The sequence below is a fragment of the Pristiophorus japonicus genome, chromosome 11, assembly GCF_044704955.1.
Source record: "Pristiophorus japonicus isolate sPriJap1 chromosome 11, sPriJap1.hap1, whole genome shotgun sequence".
Classification (NCBI taxonomy): Eukaryota; Metazoa; Chordata; class Chondrichthyes; family Pristiophoridae; genus Pristiophorus; species Pristiophorus japonicus.
Genome location: NC_091987.1, coordinates 214,229,821 through 214,256,553, shown reverse-complemented (window position 1 = coordinate 214,256,553; position 26,733 = coordinate 214,229,821). Strand labels below are relative to the sequence as shown.

The following is a 26,733-nucleotide window of genomic DNA, read 5'->3' as shown; positions in this document are numbered from 1 at the left end:
GAGCTGACGGCACTAAGTGCAACGCATAAGCAGCTTCGTGTAACCAGAACTGCAACTGGTGAGATAATTACAGGGCTGCCCCTTTAAATATCTCTTTCAAAGAGATGCTATTTTTGTAATTAAAGGGACCTGTGTCTTAAGTTCATTCATTCTTGACCTTAGCCTGTGCTGGTAAATACTACACAACGGCTGCAAAAGAAATCTTTATAAATGCTAAAAAGAAAATTATAGAACATTTCATAATTTGAACTATTTCTTCTGGAAATTAATGGGATCGCTCTTTCAAAAAGCCGGCACAGTCACAATGGGCCGAATGGCCTCCTGTAAGATTCTGTGACACCATATTTTTAACAAAAGTCAAACGAGGCTGAAGACAAAATAAATATCTTCGACAAACTCATAAAGGTGTTTAATATCCTCCTGTAATACGGAACATAACGTGTGTATGTGAAGTTCTGCCTACAATAAATGGGATTAGTGACTGCGACACATGGGCACAGAATTTTATCTTTTATTCGTTTATGGGATGTGAACATCGCTGGCAAGGCCGACATTTATTGTCCGTCCCTGATTGCCCCTTGAGAAGGTGGTGGTGAGCCACCTTCTTGAACCGTTGCAGTCCGTGTGTTGCAACTGAGTGTCTCACTGGGCGATGTCAGAGGGCTGTGGGTCTGGAGTCCCATATAGGCCCAGACCGGGGTAAGGACGGCAGATTTCCTTCCCTAAAGGGCATTAGTGAACCCGATGAGTTTTTTACGCCAATCATGGTCACCATTATTGATACTAGCTTTTTATTCCAGATTTATTTAATTGAATTTAAATTTCCCTAGCTCCCGCGGTGGGATTTGAGCTCGGGTCTCTGGATCATTAGTCCAGGCTTCTGGTTTACTAGTCCAGTGTTATTACCAGTATTTCCTCAAATACCAATACTTCCACACCTCCTTCCCTTCATCCACTCCCTCTCCCTCCCTCCATTCCCCTCCCTTCATCCACTCCCTCTCCCTCCCTCCATTCCCCTCCCTCCATCCACTCCCCCTCCCTCCCGCCATCTCCCTCCACCCCCCCTTCCTCCAGCCCTCCCCTCCCTCCCCTCTTCCCCCAATGGCGTGCGGGATGTTGGGTGAGGACTGTGAGGCCTTTCATGGTCGAGCAGCCGACTGGCACTCGCACATGAAGAATGGCGGTGGTACAGGAGGGCAGCCAGCGGGTGTGGACACATAACCCAGCGGGAGTGATCCCCTTCGGGAGAGGAGGGGTGGAGAGGAGTTAACGGTGGAAGTCTGTGTGAAACTAACGGAACGTGAGGTGTCCTGTAGTAGAATATTCTGAGTTATGCTTGGTGCACGCAAGCCATGTTCATTCACTGCAACGCTGCTTCAACCTTTGCCCTTTGAACAGGACGTGCTTCACATCACAGAGCCTAGCGACATGTTAGAGGCGACTAAACCTCGGCTTTGCTTGCCAGGAAAAGCAGCTTCTCTGCCCCCCTCTCCTTCCACCCCGCCGTGCCCCAAGACGCAGGAGGTAACCGCGCTAACAGTTACTGCATGCTATGTGTTTGTTTCGCACAGAGAGCCTGTCGCGTTCGCTCCGGCGTCATTGGAAGACTCGCTGCGTAAAGGACTGGGTAGCGCAGTGCATCGTTCTCTGGGCTCAAGGGCCTGGAATCTCAATCATGGCAGAGCAGCGTTGCCAACTCTAATTGGACAGATTCCTGGAGGTTTCATCACGTGACCTCCCGCCTCCAACTGTCCCCCACAGCCGAATAGCCGTCTCCCCCTCCCTCCAATATTTGTATAACTCACAAAAAGAAAATGTTCAAAACATTTTTTTTTTTTTAAAGCACACTTTTTTTTAACGGAGTGACTGCTGCTAATGAGCCGGAAGCTGCCGGGACAATTTTGCGTTTAAATGTTAAAAACCAATTCAACTTTTAATTTTTATTTTCTTCAGTTCGGCAGCAGGTCACTTTTCTCTGACGCATAAATGAAAGAAAGACTTGCATTTCGATAGCACCTTTCGCAATCACCAGGCGTCCCGAAGCGCTTTACAGCCAATGAAGTACTTTTGGAGTGCAGTCACTGTTGTAATGTGGGAAACGCAGCAGCCAATTTGCGCACAGCAAGCTCCCACAAACAGCAATGTGATAATGACCAGATAATCTGATTTTTTTTGTTATGTTGATTGAGGGATAAATATTGGCCCCAGGACACCGGGGCAACTACGTTCTGATTTACCTCCCATTCCTTCCTGCTCTTCTTAACCTTGGTGATGGTTACTAGTTTGGGGTTTGTTGAACATGAGTTCATCCAAAACTTTGTTGCCCCGTGTCCTAACTCGCACCGAGTCCCGCTCACCCATCACCCCCTGTGCTCGCTGCCCCATGTCCTAACTCGCACCCAGTCCCGCTCACCCATCACCCACTGTGCTCGCTGCCCCGTGTCCTAACTCGCACCGAGTCCCGCTCACCCATCACCCCCTGTGCTCACTGCCCCGTGTCCTAACTCGCACCGAATCCCGCTCACCCATCACCCACTGTGCTCACTGCCCCGTGTCCTAACTCGCACCGAGTCCCGCTCACCCATCACCCCCTGTGCTCGCTGCCCCATGTCCTAACTCGCACCAAGTCCCGCTCACCCATCACCCACTGTGCTCGCTGCCCCGTGTCCTAACTCGCACCGAGTCCCGCTCACCCATCACCCACTGTGCTCGCTGCCCCGTGTCCTAACTCGCACCGAGTCCCGCTCACCCACCACCCCCTGTGCTCGCTGCCCCGTGTCCTAACTCGCACCGAGTCCCGCTCACCCATCACCCCCTGTGCTCACTGCCCCGTGTCCTAACTCGCACCGAGTCCCGCTCACCCATCACCCCCTGTGCTCGCTGCCCCGTGTCCTAACTCGCACCGAGTCCCGCTCACCCATCACCCCCTGTGCTCACTGCCCCGTGTCCTAACTCGCACCGAGTCCCGCTCACCCATCACCCCCTGTGCTCGCTGCCCCGTGTCCTAACTCGCACCGAGTCCCGCTCACCCATCACCCCCTGTGCTCGCTGACCCGTGTCCTAACTCGCACCGAGTCCCGCTCACCCATCACCCCCTGTGCTCGCTGCCCCGTGTCCTAACTCGCACCGAATCCCGCTCACCCATCACCCACTGTGCTCACTGCCCCGTGTCCTAACTCGCCCTGAGTCCCGCTCACCCATCACCCCTGTGCTCGCTGACCCACATTGGCTCCCGGTTAAGCAACGCCTCGATTTCAAATTTCTCGACCTTGTTTTCAAATCCCTCCATGGCCCTCGCCCCTCCCTATCTCTGTACCTCCTCCGGCCTCACAACCCCCCGAGATCTGTGCGCTCCTCCAATTCTGCCCTCCTGAGCATCCCTGATTATAATCGCTCCACCATTGGTGACCGTGCCTTCTGTTGCCTGTGCCCCAAGCTCTGGAACTCCCTCCCTAAACCTCTCCGCCTCTCTACCTCTCTTTCCTCCTTTAAGACACTCCTTAAAACCTACCTCTTTGACTAAGTTTTTGGTCACCTGCCCTACTATCTCCTTCTGTGGCTCGGTGTCAAATGTTGTTTGACAATCGTTCCTATAAATGCAAGTTGTTGTTGTAGTTCCGCGGTTGTTTGAACTCACCTGGCCTGGGTTCTATATTCCAGAGTCTTGTCGCAGTACAGCAGTGACACACTTGAATCGTTCTCCATGATGTAACCATTTCACTGATTTGCAAGTCCTGGATCCATTGTGGCTCGATCATGTTGCTATCAATGGATGGGCAATGGGGGAATGATATTAAGAGGTCTCAATGACATCACTCCCTATTGAACCACATTTTTGTCATTTTAAGACATAGGATTAATTATTGTTGCAATTCTTACATAGAATGTACAGCACAAATACAGGCCATGAGACCACACTGCTCCGTGCCGGCGTTTATGCTCCACACGAGCCTCCTCCCATACATACGAACATAAGAAATCAGAGCAGGAGTCGGCCATTCGGCCCCTCGAGCCTGCTCCACCATTCAATAAGATCATGGCTGATCTGATCTTGGCCTCAACTCCACTTCCCTGCCCGCTCCCCATAACCCTTGACACCCTTATCCTTCAAAAATCTGTCTATCTCCACCTTAAATATATTCAATGACCCAGCCTGCACAGCTCTCTGGGGCAGAGAATTCCAAGGATTCATGACCCTCTGAGAGAATAAATTCCTCCTCATCTCCGTTTTAAATGGATGACCCCTTATTCTGAAACTATTCTGATCCCGAGTTCTGGATTCCCCCACAAGGGGGAAACATCCTCTCTGCATCTATCCTCTCAAGCTCCCGATAACCCCATCATTACACCCTTCTATTCCTTTCTCCCTCATATGCTTATCCAGCTTCCCCTTAAAGACATCCATGCTATTTGCCTCATCATCATCATCATCATAGGCAGTCCCTCGAGTCGAGGATGACTTGCTTCCATGGCAAAAAGTTTACAGGTGTTTCAATGAAGGACCTAATATTCCAGATCCTGAACGAAATCCTGAAGGGTGAAAGATACCTGAGGGTGGATTTTTTTAACGTGGGGTGGCCGTTGCACACCAGCCACCACACGGGCTTGACAGAGCTAGGTCTTGGTCCAGTGGTAAAGATTAACCAGGACGACTGGAGACCAGATCTGCTGCACGGACCTATTGCGCACACATATCGCACAGTGTGGGCTGGGCCCGTTCTGCCCCTGGGCCCTCGCCTCTCCTGGGCCCCGATCACGTCCCTCTACAATCTCTCGCCGCTCCTTCGCCGCTCCTGCTGTACCTGCCCAGGCTCCAATCACCGACCTGGACCTTGGTGACGTCCCTCTTCACTGCTGTTCCTCTCCTGCTCCAGCACGTGCTGCTCCCTGGAGTGGTACACTGCCACACTGCTCCTTCCACTCCCTGGCCTGCTCCGATGGTGCTCTCAGGCCGGGGGTCCGCGCAGACTGCCTCAACCTCTCCCTGTAGTAGCGAGTTCCAGATTCTCACCCCTCGCTGGATAGAAACATAGAAATCTATAGCGCAGGAGGAGGCCATTTTGGCCCATCGAGGCTGCACGGCCCTTGGTCAGCAGCCCTGAAGGATAAAGAAGGTTCTCGTGCACCCCCTATTGGATTCATTAGTGATTATCTTCTATCGATGGCCTCTAGTTCTGGTCTCCCGACAAGGGGAAACAACTTCTCTACAACTACCCTATCGAACCCTTTCATAATTTTAAAGCCCTCGATCTGGTCATCAACAGAGAAAAGAGGCCAGCAGATGCTAGAATCGGGCTTGTTCAGATGTGATCTTATAGAAACATTTAAAATAATGAAAGGGATAGACAAGATAGAGGCAGAGAGGTTGTTTCCACTGGTCGGGGAGACTAGAACTAGGGGGCACAGCCTCAAAATACGGGGCAGCCAATTTAAAACCGAGTTGAGAAGGAATTTCTTCTCCCAGAGGGTTGTGAATCTGTGAAATTCTCTGCCCAAGGAAGCAGTTGAGGCTAGCTCATTGAATGTATTCAAATCACAGATAGATAGATTTTTAACCAATAAGGGAATTAAGGGTTATGGGGAGCGGGCGGGTAAGTGGAGCTGAGTCCACGGCCAGATCAGCCATGATCTTGTTGAATGGCGGAGCAGGCTCGAGGGGCTAGATGGCCTACTCCTGTTCCTAATTCTTATGTTCTTATGTTCTTAATTGTGCCCTCTCCACTCATGAAACTTGTAAGAATCGTTTTTATTTGATAATGCGAAAAAACTTCCTCGAATGCGCGCTCAGGAAATGGTCACCAGATCTTATTCCTGCTTTTTCCCTAATTCTCTTCCTTCCCCTCCCGAAACTGCCCCTCCTGACTCTGCTCAGAAGTGCCGTACCGCAGGCCACCGTTGTCCCTGCCAATTGGCCAGCCTCGCTCTGTCGGCCCAGATGTTGCCCCGCTAATTGAAGAGTGGGGCCGCCACATCCTGACCAGGTGTCTGCACAGCTGCACGTTCCAACAGGGGTCATTGGCTGGGACCCGGACCGCTGACCAATCTCTGTTTTCCTCCTCAGCCCAGGGACTCTCAAGCTATGATCTTGCATTGACACTTCCCACCGCATCTGTCTCTCCTGTTCTGTGCCAGATATTTTTGGCATCGCCAACGAAAGAACAGTTAACCTCTACAATATCTACAGTTCTTTTTCTTTTCCCGATATTTCCTTCTTTGTTTGGTATTTTCTTTTCTTCAGTCATCGACTACTGATGACGACATCAGAGAACTGGGTGATAGGCATTGGACCAGCAGGAGATCCAGTACTGAATCCTGCGGAACCCCACTGGAATAATCCTTCCAGTCATAAAAACATCCATCAATCGTTATCTGGATGGCGGCAGATTAGGAAAAGGGGAGGTGCAACGAGACCTGGATGTCATGGTTCATCAGTCACTGAAAGTGGGCATGCAGGTACAGCAGGCGGTGAAGAAGGCAAATAGTATGTTGGCCTTCATAGCTAGGGGATTTGAGTATAGGAGCAGGGAGGTCTTACTGCAGTTGTACAGGGCCTTGGTGAGGCCTCACCTGGAATATTGTGTTCAGTTTTGGTCTCCTAATCTGAGGAAGGACGTTCTTGCTATTGAGGGAGTGCAGCGAAGGTTCACCAGACTAATTCCCGGGATGGCAGGACTGACATATGAGGAGAGACTGGATCAACTGGGCCTTTATACATTGGAGTTTAGAAGGATGAGAGGGGATCTCATAGAAACGTATAAGATTCTGACGGGACTGGACAAGTTAGATGTGGGTAGATTGTTTCTGATGTTGGGGAAGTCCAGAACCAGGGGACATAGTCTTAGGACAAGAGGTAGGCCATTCAGAACTGAGATGAGGAGAAACTTCTTCACTCAGAGAGTTGTTAACCTGTGGAATTCCCTACCGCAGAGAGTTGTTGATGCCAGTTCATTGGATATATTCAAGAGGGAGTTAGATATGGCCCTTAAGGCTAAGGGGATCAAGGGGTATGGAGAGAAAGCAGGAAAGGGGTACTGAGGGAATGATCAGCCATGATCTTATTGAATGGCGGTGCAGGCTCGAAGGGCCAAATGGCCTACTCCTGCACCTAATTTCTATGTTTCTATGTAGGAGGCCATTCAGCCCCTCGAGCCAGTTCCACCATTCAATGAGATCACGGGTGATCTGTAACTTAACTCCATCTACCCACCTTGCTTCCATATCCTTTAATACCCTTACCCACAACTGTAATGTATTTGCTTCATGGGTTCTTTGCTTAAGAATTCATAGCAACACATTGCTATTAAGAACTAGTTGGTTTATTAGCAAAGGTTTAACAATCACACTACACATTACCAGTTCATGCACCAGGCTCACAACCACCTGCCCCATCGTGGATCCCCCGAACCCAACTGGCTGGGGTTTTATTGAGTTTTGTGAACATCATGTGACTGGCTAAGCCACTCACAATGCAACAGCTCTACAAACCTCTGAGCATGCTCACATGTGCACACGTTACACCAACAAAAATCTATCAGTCAATCTCAGTTTTGATATTCCCAATTGACCCCGGCCTCAACAGCTTTTTTGGGAGGGAGAGAGTTCGAGATTTCCATTACCCTTAGTGTGAAGGAGAGATTCCTGACATCACCCCTTAAAGACCTAGTTCCAATTTAAAAAAAAAACATTAATTAACATTAAAGAACCCTACAGTGTGATGAGGTGGGAACAATCGATAACCAGGAGATGTTCCAACATTGAAAGAAGCTGGCCTGATTTTTTTTTGAACTCTTCAAGTTGAAGGATATTGAGGAATCATTCATGGGGACAGCGCTCTCTGCAAAGACTTTCTAAACAGAAGCTTGGGTAATCTAATTGGAACACATTGTTAGAACCCTGCTCCCTGGTCACAGTTCCATCAAGCAAGGCTTTGCTGGGAGCAAAGTTGCATTTCAGTTTCTATTTCAGGCAACCAGTGTCAACATCAAACATTCCCAGAGCGGGTACAGCACGGGGTTAGATACAGAGTAAAGCTCCCTCTACACTGTCCCATCAAACACTCCCAGGGCAGGTACAGCACAGGTTAGATACAGAGTAAAGCTCCCTCTACACTGTCCCATCAAACACTCCCAGGGCAGGTACAGCATGGGGTTAGATACAGAGTAAAGCTCCCTCTACACTTCCCCATCAAACACAGCACCTCCAACAGTGCAGCGCTCCCTCAGCACTGCACTGGGAGTGTCAGCCTAGGTTACATAGAAACATAGACATAGAAACATAGAAAATAGGTGCAGGAGTAGGCCATTCGGCCCTTCTAGCCTGCACCGCCATTCAATGAGTTCATGGCTGAACATGCAACTTCAGTACCCCATTCCTGCTTTCTCACCATACCCCTTGATCCCCCCCCCCAGTAGTAAGCACTTCATCTAACTCCTTTTTGAATATATTTAGTGAATTGGCCTCAACAACTTTCTGTGGTAGAGAATTCCACAGGTTCACCACTCTGGGTGAAGAAGTTTCTCCTCATCTCGGTCCTAAATGGCTTACCCCTTATCCTTAGACTGTGTCCCCTGGTTCTGGACTTCCCCAACATTGGGAACATTCTTCCTGCATCTAACCTGTCTAAACCCGTCAGAATTTTAAACGTTTCTATGAGGTCCCCTCTCATTCTTCTGAACTCCAGTGAATACAAGCCCAGTTGATCCAGTCTTTCTTGATATGTCAGTCCCGCCATCCTGGGAGTCAGTCTGGTGAACCTTCGCTGCACTCCCTCAATAGCAAGAATGTCCTTCCTCAGGTTAGGAGACCAAAACTGTACACAATACTCCAGGTGTGGCCTCACCAAGGCCCTGTACAACTGTAGCAATACCTCCCTGCCCCTGTACTCAAATCCCCTCGCTATGAAGGCCAATATGCCATTTGCTTTCTTAACCGCCTGCTGTACCTGCATGCCAACCTTCAATGACTGATGTACCACGACACCCAGGTCTCGTTGCACCTCCCCTTTTCCTAATCTGTCACCATTCAGATAATAGCCTGTCTCTCTGTTTTTACCACCAAAGTGGATAACCTCACATTTATCCACATTATACTTCATCTGCCATGCATTTGCCCACTCACCTAACCTATCCAAGTCGCTCTGCAGCCTCATAGCATCCTCCTCGTAGCTCACACTGCCACCCAACTTAGTGTCATCCGCAAATTTGGAGATACTACATTTAATCCCCTCGTCTAAATCATTAATGTACAATGTAAACAGCTGGGGCCCCAGCACAGAACCTTGCGGTACCCCACTAGTCACTGCCTGCCATTCTGAAAAGTCCCCATTTACTCCTACTCGTTGCTTCCTGTCTGCCAACCAGTTCTCAATCCATGTCAGCACACTATCCCCAATCCCATGTGCTTTAACTTTGCACATTAATCTCTTGTGTGGGACCTTGTCGAAAGCCTTCTGAAAGTCCAAATATACCACATCAACTGGTTCTCCCTTGTCCACTCTACTGGAAACATCCTCAAAAAATTCCAGAAGATTTGTCAAGCATGATTTCCCTTTCACAAATCCATGCTGACTTGGACCTATCATGTCACCTCTTTCCAAATGCACTGCTATGACATCCTTAATAATTGATTCCATCATTTTACCCACTACCGATGTCAGGCTGACCGGTCTATAATTCCGTTTTCTCTCTCCCTCCTTTTTTAAAAAGTGGGGTTACATTGGCTACCCTCCACTCCATAGGAACTGATCCAGAGTCAATGGAATGTTGGAAAATGACTGTCAATGCATCCGCTATTTCCAAGGCCACCTCCTCAAGTACTCTGGGATGCAGTCCATCATGCCCTGGGGATTTATCGGCCTTCAATCCCATCAATTTCCCCAACACAATTTCCTGACTAATAAGGATTTCCCTCAGTTCCCCCTCCTTACTAGACCCTCTGACCCCTTTTATATCCGGAAGGTTGTTTGTGTCCTCCTTAGTGAATACCGAACCAAAGTACTTGTTCAATTGGTCCGCCATTTCTTTGTTCCCCGTTATGACTTCCCCTGATTCTGACTGCAGGGGACCTACGTTTGTCTTTACTAACCTTTTTCTCTTTACATATCTATAGAAACTTTTGCAATCCGTCTTAATGTTCCCTGCAAGCTTCTTCTCGTACTCCATTTTCCCTGCCCTAATCAAACCCTTTGTCCTCCTCTGCTGAGTTCTAAATTTCTCCCAGTCCCCGGGTTCGCTGCTATTTCTGGCCAATTTGTATGCCACTTCCTTGGCTTTAATACTATCCCTGATTTCCCTTGATAGCCACGGTTGAGCCACCTTCCCTTTTTTATTTTTAACGCCAGACAGGAATGTACAATTGTTGTAGTTCATCCATGCGGTCTCTAAATGTCTGCCATTGCCCATAAGAACATAAGAACATAAGAACATAAGAATTAGGAACAGGAGTAGGCCATCTAGCCCCTCGAACCTGCTCCGCCATTCAACAAGATCATGGCTGATCTGGCCGTGGACTTAGCTCCACTTACCCGCCCGCTCCCCGTAACCCTTAATTCCCTTATTGGTTAAAAATCTATCTATCTGTGATTTGAATACATTCAATGAGCTAGCCTCAACTGCTTCCTTGGGCAGAGAATTCCACAGATTCACAACCCTCTGGGACAAGAAATTCCTTCTCAACTCGGTTTTAAATTGGCTCCCCCGTATTTTGAGCCTGTGCCCCCTAGTTCTAGTCTCCCTGACCAGTGGAAACAACCTCTCTGCCTCTATCTTGTCTATCCCTTTCATGATTTTAAATGTTTCTATAAGATCACCCCTCATCCTTCTGAACTCCAACGAGTGAAGACTCAGTCTACTCAATCTATCATCATAAGGTAACCCCCTCATCTCCGGAATCAGCCGAGTGAATCGTCTCTGTACCCCCTCCAAAGCCAGTATATCCTTCCTTAAGTAAGGTGACCAAAACTGCACGCAGTACTCCAGGTGCGGCCTCACCAATACCCTGTACTTGTGCTCAAGTCCCTGGAGTGGGACATGAATTCAGAACCCTCGGACCCAGAGGCGAGAGAATACTGCCCACTGAGCCACAGCTGACATCTAAACCATAATGTAAAACAATGATACCTTTTGGCCTCGTGTCCTTTATACCAAGTCTTAACAAGGACTTTGAATTCAAAAGAGTTGGCGTCAACATACATATATATATATTATATATAGAGAGAAAGAGAGAGAGCTTGCTTGTGTTGTATGTGGTCCGCAGCTGCTCAGTAAATGCAGGGAATTCATTCTGATGGAATGGGTGGGAGCTCGAACAAGGAAATCAACATTGCTCTCACACTATGATTTTTGGAAAATTGCATTCATTATAGAACTGACTAGTAATTGCATCGCTATTTTAGGGATTAATTGGAAGTGGCAGTGGACAAGGAAAAAAAAAAACACTCTCATTGGCAGCTGTGTTGAGAGCCAGGGCTGAGCCATTGTCCAAAAAAAAAGGACATTTTTATTAACTGTTACACAGGAACAGGAGGAGGCCGTTCAGCCCCCTCGAGCCTGTTACATTAGGAAAAGAAAGAAAGACTTAGATTTATAGCGCCTTTCACGACCACCGGACGCTTCAAAGCGCTTTGCAGCCAATGAAGTACTTTTGAACTGTAGTCACTGTTGTAATGTAACAGGAGGAGGCCGTTCAGCCCCTCGAGCCTGTTACACAGGAACAGGAGGAGGCCATTCAGCCCCTCGAGCCTGTTACACAGGAACAGGAGGAGGCCATTCAGCCCCTCGAGCCTGTTACACAGGAACAGGAGGAGGCCATTCAGCCCCTCCAGCCTGTTACACAGGAACAGGAGGAGGCCGTTCAGCCCCTCCAGCCTGTTCCGTCACTCTTAGATCACGGCTGATCTGTACCTCAACTCCATTTTCCTGCCGTTGCTCCGTATCCCTTGATACCTTTTCCCAACAAAGATGCATTGATCTTGGTCTTGAACGCTCCAAGTGGCCCAGCCTGGTAAAGCAATATCTAGAAGTGAATTAGGCACAAGCTCTGTAAACTGCATTTCTAACCTAATTAGCAATTTAAATAAAAAATCTATTTTCTCTCCTGATGTCACTGACTTTGCCTGAGGTGCCCATGGTTACCACATGACCATTCTTCACCTGCAAGCCTGATCAGGGATTACACTGGCTATTCCACTGTGGAGGGCATCACAGCCAAGACAGATCCCGTCTTCACCCAGTAGGTGGCAGCACTGGGCTGCTGAGAAGATGTTTCCCCTCGTGGGGGAATATAGAACTAGAGGGGTATCGTTTCAGAATAAGGGGTTGCCCATTTAAAACGGAGATGAGGAGGAATTTCTTCTCTCAGAGGGTCGTGAATCTGTGGAATTCTCTGCCCCAGAGAGCTGTGGAGGCTGGGTCATTGAATATATTTAAGGTGGAGATAGACAGATTTTTGAACTACAGGAGGGTCAAGGGTTATGGGGAGCGGGCAGGGAAATGGAGTTGAGGCGAAGATCAGATCAGCCATGATCTTATTGAATGGGAGAGCAGGTTCGAGGGGCCGTATGGCCGACTCCTGCTCCTATTTCTTATGTTATTATATAATCAGGAGTGGGGACTTTTCCTTGGGGAGTTCCAGACTCACGTGAAGCATGCTCACTTAGGAAAGGTAGTGCCTCGATTTAAAAATCCTCATCCTTGTGTTCAAATCCCCCGAGATCTCTGCGCTCCTCCAATTCTGGCCTCTTGAGCATCCCCTGATTTCCATCGCTCCACCATCGGTGGCCGTGCCTTCAGCTGCCTGGGCCCCAAGCTCTGGAATTCCGTCCCTAAACCTCTCTGCCTCTCTCTCCTCCTTTGAGACCATCCTTAAAACCGACCTCTTTGACCCAGCTTTTGGTCCCCTGTCCTAATATCTCCTTATGTGGCTCGGTGCCACACTCAGTGCGATGATGCTTCTGTGAAGTGCCTTTGGACGTTTTACTATGCTGTATAAATGCAAGATGGGCGGCTGGCGACCATGAAATCATCACCAGATGGATTTGTCGTCACTTGACTATTCAGGGGCAGAAAATCGAGCCCCGTGCGCCAGTGTGAGTTAGTGCCTTCAGGAAAGAAGTTAAACTTCCAAGGAAAAAATAATTATCCCACTGTATCAATCTTCCTAAATGGGGAATGTTTAATTGCTTTCCAATCTAAAAGGGAGTCATTTCAAATTGGACAATCTCAGCCCCAATCATGAATTATTAACATGTCTGCTTAATCTTCTCGCCTGAAAATGATTGAGATTTCCTGCCCTTGTATTGTGTTGTACATTTGCAAGCAGTAAACCCTTGTCATAATATTTTGTTTTCTCTGTCTCTTTATACCTTTATGTTGCTCTCGTTTTAGGAGTATATGAAGCTGGCTGACGTTGTTAAGTTCTACAGTGACATATACAGTGCAGGCCCTGATGCTGCCCCCTCTGTTTCTGCACTGCGTTCTCTGCCACTCACTGTACCTCCATCAGCACATGAGGTACATGCTAGCCAGCATGCTTTGTTATTACTGTCCATATTGCAAGTTGGCTCCCACCCTCCATGTCTTAACAGCACCCTCGTTCATCAAACGATTCGAGATACAGCGGCCACCTTTTGGTTCATAATCCTTGATGCCAATCATGTTACGATGACCTCGCCATTGTTAGGCCTCGCCCGACATCCATGGAAGGGTGGTCATTACAATTGAGCACCATAGGAAGGATCCGTATTGGATCCGCGTCATAGAATTAAGGATTGGTGTAACAGCCATGCAATTAATAAATATACTATTGCATCACATTTACAGTGCAGTGTTAAAGAGTAAAGACACAACCAATGGGGAGCCTAGAACCAGGGGTCACAGTCTCAGGATAAGGGGTCGGCCATTTAGGACCGAGATGAGGAGAAATTTCTTCACCTAGAGGGTGGTGAATCTGTGGAATTCTCTACCCCAGAGAGCTGTGGAGGCTCAATCGTTGAGTATATTCAAGACAGATCGCTAGATTTTTGGACACTTAAGGGAATCAAGGGATATGGAGATCGAGCAGGAAAGTGGAGTTGAGGTCAAAGATCAGCCATGAGCTTATTGAATGGCGGAGCAGGCTCGGAGGGCCGAATGGCCGACTCCTGCTCCTATTTCTTATGTTCTTATTAGAGGGTAAAGGCACGCCCAGCGTGGTATTAGGTCTGCAGCCTAGAAAGGAGCTAAGCCCAACGCCCAATCTGCACTGAGTTAGCCAATCCCAGTTCGGCCGACCATTGGTTGATCAGAATTGGTCCGAGTCCCCTTGGGCTGTGACGGAGACAAATGCGTCAGATTTCCTGCTCCTGAGCAGTTTCCACGGACTCCCGCTGTAACGTGCCCAGGTGATGGGCAAGTTGGGTTTGAAAAAGCTTCATATCCCTTTGGATGCCCTCCATGGTTGGGATGGTCAGCTGTCACTCAGTGTCTCGACTCGCTCATCGAAAATAGACACTCGGCGGAGGGCGGAGCGGGTGGGGGGAGGACGGGGGTGGAGGTACTCGAGGATGCACAGAACCCATGCAACAGCAGCCAAGCAAGAGTTGGAGCCTTTGGGGGAGGAGGAGAAAATTGGGGAAAGAAATTACTCTCGAAAGGATCCACACTGGACACTTTATCAACCAACGCAATATAAATTGGCGACTCCTTCAATAGCAGTGCTCTGCCAATAGCTGTCTTGGGGGTACAATTAGTAAATTAGACAATCCACATATTTACAGAGCATGCACGAGATAACTAGGGGTATCTGAAGCACCATTGGTACATCATTAATGCACTAACAATTACTCTATCTTTTTCAATTATTTCATCAATATCTTGAAAATTGGACACAGGAATCTCATTCCTAGTCTTCAATCCTGGATCGAACAGAACATGTATCCAATCATCTGATTATTGGCAAAAAAAGCTAGGAGGGAGATGAGTCATAGAATGGTCATAAGAACATAAGAATTAGGAGCAGGAGTCGGCCATTCGGCCCCTTGAGCCTGCTCCTCCATTCAATGAGATCATGGCTGATCTTCGACCTCAACTCCACTTTCCCGCCCAATCCCCATATCCCTTGATTCCCTTAAGTGTCCAAAAATCTACTGGTACAGCACGGAAGAGGCCACTTGGCCCGTCGAGCATGTGCCGGAAGAGAAATGTTTTTTTACCCAGCGAGTTATTGCACTCTGGAATACACCTTCTGAAAGGGAAGCAGATTGAATAGGAATTTTCAAAAGGGAACTGTATAAATACTTGAAGAGGAAAGATTTGCAGGGCTATGGGGAAAGAGCAGGGAGAGTGGGACTAATCGGATCGCTCTTTCAGAGAACCGGCACAGGCACGATGGGCCGAATGGTTTCCTCCTGTTGTAGAAATCATAGAAATTTACGCCATTTGGCCCGTCGTGTCTGTGCTGGCTGTAAAAGAGCTATCCAGCCTAATCCCACATTCCAGCTCTTGGTCCGTAACCCTGTAGGTTACGGCACTTCAAGTTCACATCCAAGTACATTTTAAATGTGATGAGGGTTTCTGCCTCTACCACCCTTTCAGGCAGTGAGTTCCAGACCCCCACCACCCTCTGGGTGTAAACAGTTCCCCTCAAATTCCCTCTAAACCTTCCACCAATGTCTTTAAATCCATGTACCCCCCACCCCCCACCCCCCCCCCCCCCCCCCCCGGCTCTATGGCTCTTCCGAAGTTCGAGTTGAGGTGGATTTGTGGGGCAGAGAGAGGAATTTCGAGCTGCGTCTGATGTGTGTTGTACCTGACCCGGGAGCACTTGCCTCTGACACTGAGTGAGCAAAGTTCCCGGCAGTGGCATCCCCTCACCTCAACGACCACCACCGAGTTTAGAAGAATATCTGAGCAGGCCAATATAACCTGGCTCTGTCTCTACAAACACAGAGCAGTCCTGCGCAGTTCACTTTGTGTACTTGGCCACATTTGGAAAAGTAAATGAAAATTCTCTGTTGACAGATTAAGGTTTGGTGGGATCAGGTGGGGAGAGTCAGAATGCAGCTATGCAAATAATTGTTTAGACCTTTTGGCAACCTCATCTTGTTTACTGACCAATAAGAAGCATCAACGGATTTAATTTCTCGCCACGACTCCTCAGTAGCGTCTGTCCACCATGGAGCATCATTCCCTTATCTTTATTCTGATATTGATTGGGGGCCCCATTGTGGAGTGTCACGAAGCGTTGAGATACGGATTGTCCTTGTTGGGTGCTGCCACCATTTCAGCCTTGTTGTGATGTGGAGGTCGCTGCACCAGAGGACAGTTGCGAGCGAGTCACCCATGTCTCTTAGGACCTGGTCTTACACAGAACGTGCAGCACAGACATAGGCCGTTTGGCCCCACTGCTCGTGCTGGTGTTTCTGCTCCACACCAGCCTCCTTCCACCCCTCTTCATCTCACCCTAACTGTATAAGCCTCCATTCCTTTCTCCCTTATGTACTTATCTAGATTCCGCTTAAATGCATCGATACTATTCCCAACCCCTCCCTGTGGCAGCGAGTTCCACATTCTCGCCACTCTCTGGGTAAAGAAGTTTCTCCTAAGTTCCTTATTGGGTTTGTTCGTGATGCTCTTATATTGCTGGCCCCCAGCTTAGGTCTGTCCCCACAGGAGGAAACATCCTCTCTAGGTCGTGACTGCTTCCTACAAGCTGCATGTCCCGTGTTATCCCCAAAGGCCTGGGGAAGGGCCACCCACCCACCCAGACCGTTCAGGAAGCGGGTGCAGGGTCTGGGATAAGCTAAAGAATGAATGAGAACAGTAATATTTGGAATGGACCAACTTGGACCTAACCTTTCCTCGAACTAAGACTGAACGTTTCTCAACACATTGTAGGTTCTCCAAGCTCGGGTGGGTTTTGCGGGAGTTTCCCGCCTGTGAGGAGCAGTTGAGTTATGCTCTTCCCAAGCCGCATGTTGTGGACATTTTGCATGTTGCGTGGTGTGGATTTCTCACTTATCCCGGTGCATGTGCAGACACATGGATGGTTTTTTTTATAACTTGTACTCCCAACACTATCCAACCAATGTGCAACAGTTTCCCTTTCCCAAACTTCTGTAGGAATATACAAAGAGCTCAGTAGAATCCAATCACCACTTGGATACTCTGCTAACGTCCGAGATAATCTGCTAAGATTCAATCTGATCTTCTTGAACCAATTTCTTTTTTCCTTTGCGAACAGTTCCGTGCTCCGCTCCCAAGCTGCTCCCAGTGATCTTTCTACGACATGCCTGCGGAGTTAGAGTGGCTTTGGCCCATGAAGCCAGTTGGAACGGCACAGCCCTGTTGGGCAACCAAAAACCACCCAACACTGTTGCCAATTCTTTGAACTCTTTTCCAAGCCAAGTTTACATTGACGCAGTGAGGGCACTGGTCATATGGCACCAGTTGTGACTACCACAGGTCTCCTTGCATTTTAGATTTGAGAAATAAGTGTCAATCCCACAAAGTGTAGGGAGCAACTCCTCAAGATTAGAATTGGGGCTGCTCCAGAACCTGGAACCTCAATGCCCGGCTGCTACCTGCAAGTGTTGCCTGTTGAAAGTTCCCCGCTTGTTCACGAGTGGCAGGATGTTGATGGTGACCACTGTCACGGTAGCTTTGAGTCTTGAATCACGGTCATGTGACTTTAATGGTTGTAGTTGGCCCACATGGGCTGCCCATCTCGCGTTATGGAGGGAGGGAAAACAGCCAGGGGTCGTTCCCTATGAATATAGGAACAGTAGGAGGCCATTCAGTTCCTCGAGCCTGTTCTGCCATTCAATTAGATCTTGGCTGATCTGTATCTTAACTCCATCTAACCCCCTTGGTTTTGCAACTCTTAATATCCTTGCCCAACAAAAATCTATTAATCTTAGTTTTGACATTTTCAATTGACCCCGAGCTTCAACAGCTTTTTTGGGGGGGAAAGTTCCAGATTCCCACTGCCCTTTGTGTGAAGAAGTGCTGTCTGACATCACCCCTGAACGGCTGACTCTAATTTTAAGGTTATACCCCGTCATTCTCGTTGTGGGCAGATGTCCTGCCACAATATTCTGTGAAACTCCATCCTCTTTCTCGCTCGCCAACGCAAGATAAGCATCCCAAGTTATTCCTTTGATGGTAGATTGTGTGGGGGTTCCAAACCTTTGTTACCGACGGATTACAATCATAGAATCATAGAAATTTACTGCACAGAAGGAGGCCATTTCGGCCCATCGTGTCCACGCCGGCACTTCAAGTGCATATCCAGGTACTTTTTAAATGTGGTGAGGGTTTCTGCCTCTACCACCCTTTCAGGCAGTGAGTTCCAGACCCCCACCACCCTCTGGGTGAAACAAATTCCCCTCAAATCCCCTCTAAACCTCCTACCAATTACTTTAAATCTATGGCCCCTGGTTGTTGATTCCTCTGCCCAGGGAAACAGGTCCGTCCTATCCACTCTATCCAGGCCCCTCATAATTTTATACACCTCAATGAGGTCTCCCCTCAGCCTCCTCTGATCCAAAGAAAACAACCCCAGTTTTTCCAATCTTTCCTCATAGCTAAAATTCTCCAGTCCTGGCAACATCCTCGTAAATCTCCTCTGTACCCTCTCTCGTGCAATCACATCTTTCCTGTGATGTGGTGACCAGAACTGCACGCAGTACTCCAGCTGTTAGGCAGGACGACTGTTTCCCGACCCTTGCCCTTACCCACTTCCCTTACCCACTTTGACTGGCTGCTATGAAATGCCCTGGCACTGACTCTTCAACCCGACCTTGCCCTGCTCGTCTCACTCCAGTTCCTTCCCGCCTTGCATGACTCTGTTTGGCAACTAGTGGAGACTCAAATCTGCGGCAATATGTGACGCTGTCAGCAAGGACAGTTTTACGCATGTGAAAAGCTATATATTTACTGTTCCGTTTCTGCATCTCCTGTGCATTAGAAGTGTTTCTGGTGCAGGATATAGTGGACGTCATTCCAAACTGTTTAGAATTGCAAGATAATTTTCTAACTGGTTTCAGTCAAGTTGGGGAATTTTGTAAAAAAAAAGGCATCTTGTTTGTATTTTTCTCTCATTTTTAATTTAGCATGGAAACTTATTAACACTGGGAATCTGTTTCGTCAAACTGTTATTTAATTTCCATTTGATTAACACGTTATTTCTTGTCGCCCAATGCTCTCTGCTTCCTTTGCTGCTGTCCCCAGGAGTACGTGACCCTAAGTCAGCTCAAGGAGTTGTACGACAATTCTGCTCCAGGCCCATTCCACACTAACCCAGCCGCCTCCTCTCTGACTCTGCCTGCTGACAGCTCCTTGCCCTCGCCGCCTTCTTCCTCCACGCTATTCACAGCCGAGGTTGGTATCCGCTCTCTCAACGCTAACTTTCTCTACTTTTCCTCAGAGTAGGGGTTCCTAGCAGGTCGGCAACTCGAAGCAAAAGCGCCCCTTCCCCACGGCCCTATCAACATGATTTCAGTCACAAGGACCCACCTCGCATTGTTACATCGAGTCTACGGCACAGAAACAGGCCATTCGGCCCAACTGCCGGGGTTTATGCTCCACACCAGCCCCCTCCCACCCCTCTCCATCTCACCCCATCCCCATATCCCTCTATTCCTTTCTCCCTCATGTGTTTATCCAGCCTCCCCTTTAAATGCATCGATACTATTCGCCTCAACCCCTCCCTGTGGCAGCGAGTTCCACATTCTCACTGCTCTCTGGGTAAAGAAGTTCCTCCTGAATTCCCCATTGGATTTATTAGTGACTGTCTTATATCGATGGCCCCTAGTTGTGGTCGCCCCATAAAGACCCTGGAAACACAGAAACATAGAAAATAGGTGCAGGAGTAGGCCATTCGGCCCTTCTAGCCTGCACTGCCATTCAATGAGTTCATGGCTGAACATTCAACTTCAGTACCCCATTCCTGCTTTCTCGCCATACCCCTTGATCCCCCGAGTAGTAAGGACTACATCTAACTCCTTTTTGAATATATTTAGTGAATTGGCCTCAACACCTTTCTGTGGTAGAGAATTCCACAGGTTCACCACTCTCTGGGTGAAGAGGTTTCTCCTCATCTCGGTCCTAAATGGCTTCCCCCTCTATCGGGCCATCCCCTCGGTCTGCTCTTTTGTAGATAAGGCTGCTCAATCTTTCCGGGTAAGTATAACCTTTCTGTTCTGGTATCGTCCTCTCCCAACTGTGGGAATCAGGCGCCCACTGGAAATTCTCCTCAACTTCAACGACAAATTGGATTGATGTTGTGCTCCTCGTGTGAAGGAACATCTCGGAGCAAAAACTGAGCAAAGAAACGGAGGGAGGGAGGCCGAAGGCAAAGTTCAAACAGAAGGGTTTGCGGGAGGCTTCTGAAGGTCGTTGGGTTGCCAACCCTCCAGGATTGTCCTGAAGTCTCCAGGAATTAAAGACTAATCTTTCAGGACCCTGCCGCGAGCAAAACCCAGGAGATAGATGGTAGGCATTAAGGAGTAAAATGTATTTCTTTTCATTTTTTGATTACCAGTTGTATTGGAGGCGGGTGTGACTAGCAGTCAAGAATCAACCAATCAAGGTAGCGAAGAGTTCGCTCGATTTCCAATTGGCCCGGGAAAATGATGCTCCGCGAGGAGTGACCAATGGCAGAGGAGTGTATTCCAGGAGGTCCCGCCACATGAACTCCCTGCTCCGACTGCCCCATGGGGCAATCGAAGTAGGGAGTTCATGTGACGGGACCTCCTGGAACACAGCTAACCAGAGTTGCCAACCCTCGAAGACAGGAGATGGGTGGGAATTCCAGAGGGCGGGGCACAGTCACTGAAAGGTTAGCCTCTGGCGGTAGAGCGGAGTGAGCAGGAAACCAGCAGTGGGAGGGAGCCTGAGGGGGACATATCTGGACAACATCACCCATATTGGGCAAATTTAACGACAAGCACCTTGAAGTCAATTCCCTAACTCCCCTAATTTCTTCATATTTTGTAGGGGTTTTTTTTAACCCCCCTCCCCCAGTGGATAAATGCCTTGCCCAGCAGCGCCACCTCTGACAGGATTGTGTAATTACCGTGTGACAAGTTGACATAGGCATAGGATAAATGTGGAGGGAGGAATGGCTAATGGAACGTGTGTGGTCATAGATGCTTATCACAGTGGATGGATATATCAGCTTATAAATTACACTTTGTTATTTTTCTGCCAACATTTGATGTGTTGCCTGAAGCTCCTTCGTTTATGAATTTAATTAAGACATTAAAATAACAGAGTAACTCCTGCTAACGAACCGGAAGCTACCGGAAGGTCACAGCAGACGGAGCTCTGTGTAAATGCCAACTCTTATTTGCTTTGGGCGATCAAAATCCACTTATTTTTGTTATATTCTCCATCCTTATGGTTACGATTTGTCGTTCTGTGGAAACTCCGATTTGAGAATAAACACAGGCCAGAAATACAGAGACCCAAATATTAAACCACTCCCATTGGATTGGCTCGATAAACATCTTCGTTATTTAAAGGTGTCCTTTATCCCTCGTTGAAAATAATTTTATTGTAAAGAAATGCAAATAGAATTAAACATGCCCAACATTTTCCCCTTAGCTATCCAGGCTCAACTTTATCTCAAGTTTTATATGTTTCTCTGTTTCCTATTATCTAAGCAGGGCCCTTGCCAACTTTGCCGTCTTTGAAAAGAAAGACTGGAACTGCACATGCGCAACAACTTCCGGTGCGTTGTGTCCGTGTCCCGAAAATAAACGGGCCAGCGTCTCCAGTGCACAGTGAACACAATCATTTCATACAGAATCGTTAAGCGAGAGTACACTGATATGGCAGAGCAATAAGGGCACAGTCAGCGATGTCCCAATGCTGGTGGAGGGAGTCTGGTGGAAGGGTGTACAGATTGAACCTCCCTGATCCAGAACTCCATGATCCAGAACTCCCTGATCCAGAACCACCCCTCGTCCGGAACCATTCTCGGCCACCTGGTGGCGCGTGCGCAGAACTCCGCCATGAACAAATTGAAGTCCTTCCGCGCTGCCGACTCCCGCAATCGCTGGCCTGACCCCGCGATCCACCGCTCCCCGCCACGATCTCTCTGCCGCACTCCCAGCCCCAAGCCAACAGCCCCGATATTCCTAAGCTCAGTACCTGTACCATCCAATTTAGCGTGACCTCCCCTCGTCTGGAAAAATCCCTTATCTGGCACAGGCCAGGTCCCGAGGATTCCGGATAAGGGAGATTCAACCTGTACTTGTCTTGGAGGCAGTACAACGGAGGTTCCAGGGATGAGAGGACTGTCTTATGATGAGAGATTGTGTAGAATGGGCCGATACTCTCTGGCGTTTAGAAGAATGAGAGATGATCTCATTGAAACATACAAGATTCTGAAGGGGATTGACAGGGTAGATGCAGGGAGGATGTTTCCCCGGGGCTGGAGTGTCTAGAACCAGGGGGCACAGTCACAGGATAAAGGGGTCGGCCATTTAAGACAGATATGAGGAAGAATTTCTTCACTCAGAGGGTGGTGAATCTTTGGAATTCTCTACCCCAGAGGGCTGTGGATGCTAAGTCTCTGAATATATTCAAGGCTGAGATCGATAGGTTATTGTAGTCTAGGTGGAATCAACGTATATGGAGATCGGGCGGGAAAGGAGTTGAGGTCGATGATCAGCCGTGATCTTATTGAACGGTGGGGCAGGCTCGAGGGGCCGAATGGCCTACTCCTGCTCCTATTTCTTATAGCGCAGATAGCTCCCTGAAATTTCTCGGGCTCGCGTTCCCATCTTGCATACATGTGTAGCAGTGCAGTAATCCTGAATTCACCGATAGTGACTCGAGCAACCACACAGTGGGCCTGAAAGGAATATGACAGGGTAAGGAACAGAATATGGTTTAATTTATTCATGGGATGTGCGTGTTGCTGGCAAGGCCGGCATTTATTGTCCATCCCTAATTGCCCCGTGAGAAGGTGGTGGTGAACCGCTGCAGTCCGTGTGGTGAAGGTGCTCCCACAGTGCTGTTAGGGAGGGAGTTCCAGGAGTTTGACCCAGCGACGATGAAGGAACGGCCGATATATTTCCAAGTCGGGATGGTGTGTGACTTGGAGGGGAACGTGGAGGTGGTGGTGTTCCCATGCGCCTGCTGCCTTTGTCCTTCGTGGTAGAGGTCACGGGTTTGGGAGGTGAAGCAGACATAAATGTATTCATTACTCATGAGCAAGTGAGTTTAGTCAGCTCTGTTGAAACAGCAAAGTTTCTGATGTTAAAATTAGATTTGTACAGTTCTCCAGTAACGCTGGGCAGTGCGACCTATAGGCCAAACTGAATATTACCATAATTCCCTGTATATATGTTGCACTTATGTTGTGTCGACAATAACAGGCACTGCTGCCTATATCTTAACCTGTACCAAGTTCTGCTCATCCATCGCCCCTGTTCTCACTGGCCTGCCAGTTTAAAAACTCTCCCCCTCGTGTTTAAATCCCTCCTGGTCTCGTCCCTTCCTATCTGTGTAACCTCGTACCGCTCCCGCCCCTCCATGGAACTTTACAGCCCACTGCCTCTCTGCATTTTCCCTCCTTTCAACCATCTAGAATTTCCTCCTCGAACTTTTCCCCCTCTCCTCCTTTAAGACCCCACTTTAAAACTTACCTCTTTGACCCAGCTGGTCCTTCTAATGCCTGCTTCTCTGCCTCAGTATCCACTTACTTCTGATTATGTCTCCGAGAAGCACTTTGGGAGATTTCTCTAAAACATAAGGAACAGGAGCAGGAGTCGGCCATTCGGCCCCTTGAGCCTGCTCTGCGATTCAACAAGATCATGGCTGATCTTCGACCTCAACTCCACCTTCCCACCCGATCCCCATATCCCTCGAGTCCCTTCGTTCCCAAAAATCTATCGACCTCTTGAATATAGAAACATAGAAACATAGAAAATAGGTGCAGGAGTAGGCCATTCGGCCCTTCTAGCCTGCACCGCCATTCAATGAGTTCATGGCTGAACATTCAACTTCAGTACCCCATTCCTGCTTTCTCGCCATACCCCTTGATCCCCCTAGTAGTAAGGACCTCATCTAACTCCTTTTTGAATATATTTAGTGAATTGGCCTCAACAACTTTCTGTGGTAGAGAATTCCACAGGTTCACCACTCTCTGGTTGAGGTGGAAGATCAGCCATGATCTTATTGAATGGCGGAGCAGGCTCGAGGGGCCGAATGGCCTGCTCCTGCTCCTAATTTTTATGTTCTTATGTTTGACCCGGAGTCTCCAGGGATTGAAACATAGAAACATAGAAAATAGGTGCAGGAGTAGGCCGTTCAGCCCTTCGAGCCTACACCACCATTCAATAAGATCATGGCTGATCATTCCCTCAGTACCCCTTTCCTGCTTTCTCTCCATATCCCTTGGTCCCTTTAGCCGTAAGGGCCACATCTAACTCCCTCTGGAATATATCCAATGAACTGGCATCAACAACTCTCTGCGGTAGGGAATTCCACAGGTTAACAACTCTCTGAGTGAAGAAGTTTCTCCTCAACTCAGTCCTAAATGGCCTACCCCTTATCCTAAGACTATGTCCCCTGGTTCTGGACTTCCCAACATCGGGAACATTCTTCCTGCATCTAACCTGTCCAGTCCCGTCAGAATTTTATGTTTCTATGAGATCCCCTCTCATCCTTCTAAACTCCAGTGAATACAGGCCCAGTCGATCCATTCTCTCCTCATATGTCAGTCCAGCCATCCCTGGAATCAGTCTGGTGAACCTTCGCTGCACTCCCTCAATAGCAAGAATGTTCTTCCTCAGATTAGAAGACCAAAACTGAACACAATATTCCAGGTGAGGCCTCACCAAGGCCCTGTACAACTGCAGTAAGACCTCCCTGCTCTTATACTCAAATCCCCTTGCTATGAAGGCCAACATACCATTTGCCGCCTTCACCGCCTGCTGTACCTGCATGCCAACCTTCAATGACTGATGAATCATGACACCCAGGTCTCGCTGCACCTCCCCTTTTCCTAATCTGCTGCCATTCAGATAATATTCTGCCTTTGTGTTTTTGCCCCCAAAGTGGATAACCTCACATTTATCTACATTATACTGCATCTGCCATGTATTTACCCACTCACCTAACCTGTCCAAATCACCCTGCAGCCTCTTAGCGTCCCCCTCAGCTCACACCGCCACCCAGTTTAGTGTCATCTGTAAACTTGGAGATATTATACTCAATTCCATCATCTAAATCATTAATATATATTGTAAAGAGCTGGGGTCCCAGCACTGAGCCCTGCGACACTCCACTAGTCACTGCCTGCCATTCTGAAAAGGACCCGTTAATCCCGACTCTCTGCTTCCTGTCTGCCAACCAGTTCTCTATCCACATCAGTACTTTACCCCCAATACCATGTGCTTTGATTTTGCACACCAATCTCTTGTGCGGGACCTTGTCAAAAGCTTTTTGAAAGTCCAAATACATCACATCCACTGGTTCTCCCTTGTCCACTCTGCTAGTTACATCCTCAAAAAATTCCAGAAGATTTGTCAAGCATGATTTCCCTTTTATAAATCCATGCTGACTTGGACCAATATCCTCCAGCAAACTCCTGCGAACAAAACGTGGAACAATCATCGGGGCTTCATTAAACAATTGTGGATTTTATTTTTTATTTTCTTTAAGCAATTACATTTATGAGTTTTTAAAATATTACAGATGGAGGGGAAAAAAGGCCGTTTCAGGAACAAGTCAAGATTAATGCACTTGGGTAACAGAGAGTCTGCCCCCTTTCCTATTGGTCGTGGGAAGGCAGTGCGCCTAGAGGATGGACCAATGGCAAGAGTGTGGGGGTGGGGCGGGTCAAGGCGGGAGGTCATGTGATGAAATCTCCAGGAATGCACCCAACGCGAGTTGGCAACCCTAGGCGTGCGCATCACTGCGATCTGTTCATGTCAAAAGGGCTAAATGCGCTTCGAGTTTTCGAGTCAGTGAGTCAGTACCTGCTTCAAGGTTTATTCCTTTCACTACATTGTGACTTCACCGTTTAGAATAAACTTGAAATACAGCCTGTGTAGATCTTTGAAAAGGCACACTATGTTTTCATTGGTTATTTTTCTTTTAATTTGGTATCCATTTCTTTCATTAATTTTTCTCTGTTTGATTTCCTGATCCTCCTTCCATTGTGTGTCTACCGTCTTTCCCATTGACTCTCTCTTCTCTCTCGTTCTTTCTTCCTCAATGTCTCCCATCTCTTTCATGTTCTCTCTCTCCTTCTCACTATCTCCCATCTCTTTCATGTTCTCTCTCCTTCTCACTATCTCCCATCTCTTTCATGTTCTCTCTCTCTCTTTCTCACTATCTCCCATCTCTTTCATGTTCTCTTTCTCCTTCTCACTATCTCCCATCTCTTTCATGTTCTCTCTCTCTCTTTCTCACTATCTCCCATTTCTTTCATGTTCTCTCTCTTTCTCACTATCTCCCATCTCTTTCATATTCTCTCTCTCTCTTTCTCACTATCTCCCATCTCTTTCATGTTCTCTCTCTCTCTCTTTCTCACTATCTCCCATCTCTTTCATGTTCTCTCTCTCCTTCTCACTATCTCCCATCTCTTTCATGTTCTCTCTCTCTCCTTCTCACTATCTCCCATCTCTTTCATGTTCTCTCTCCTTCTCACTATCTCCCATCTCTTTCATGTTCTCTCTCTCTCTTCCTCACTATCTCCCATCTCTTTCATGTTCTCTCTCCTTCTCACTATCTCCCATCT

General features: G+C 48.1%; 1 protein-coding gene across 16 annotated transcripts in view; it reads left to right on the top strand.

Annotated features, from left to right (window-relative positions):
* The window catches only part of phldb1b (pleckstrin homology-like domain, family B, member 1b), a 475,105-nt gene that overhangs the window by 400,638 nt on the left and 47,734 nt on the right, over nt 1–26,733 (top strand). For 11 of the 16 annotated variants that reach the window (XM_070894525.1, XM_070894517.1, XM_070894521.1 and 8 more), the window contains 3 exons: nt 1,399–1,524; nt 13,383–13,508; nt 19,206–19,355. The exons of 3 other annotated variants lie outside the window; for them this stretch is intronic. In XM_070894525.1, coding sequence (XP_070750626.1) covers nt 1,399–1,524; nt 13,383–13,508; nt 19,206–19,355 — 402 coding nt within the window. The remainder of the gene's footprint in view (nt 1–1,398; nt 1,525–13,382; nt 13,509–19,205; nt 19,356–26,733) is intronic. 2 more of the 16 variants (XM_070894520.1, XM_070894523.1) reach the window with 2 other exon arrangements.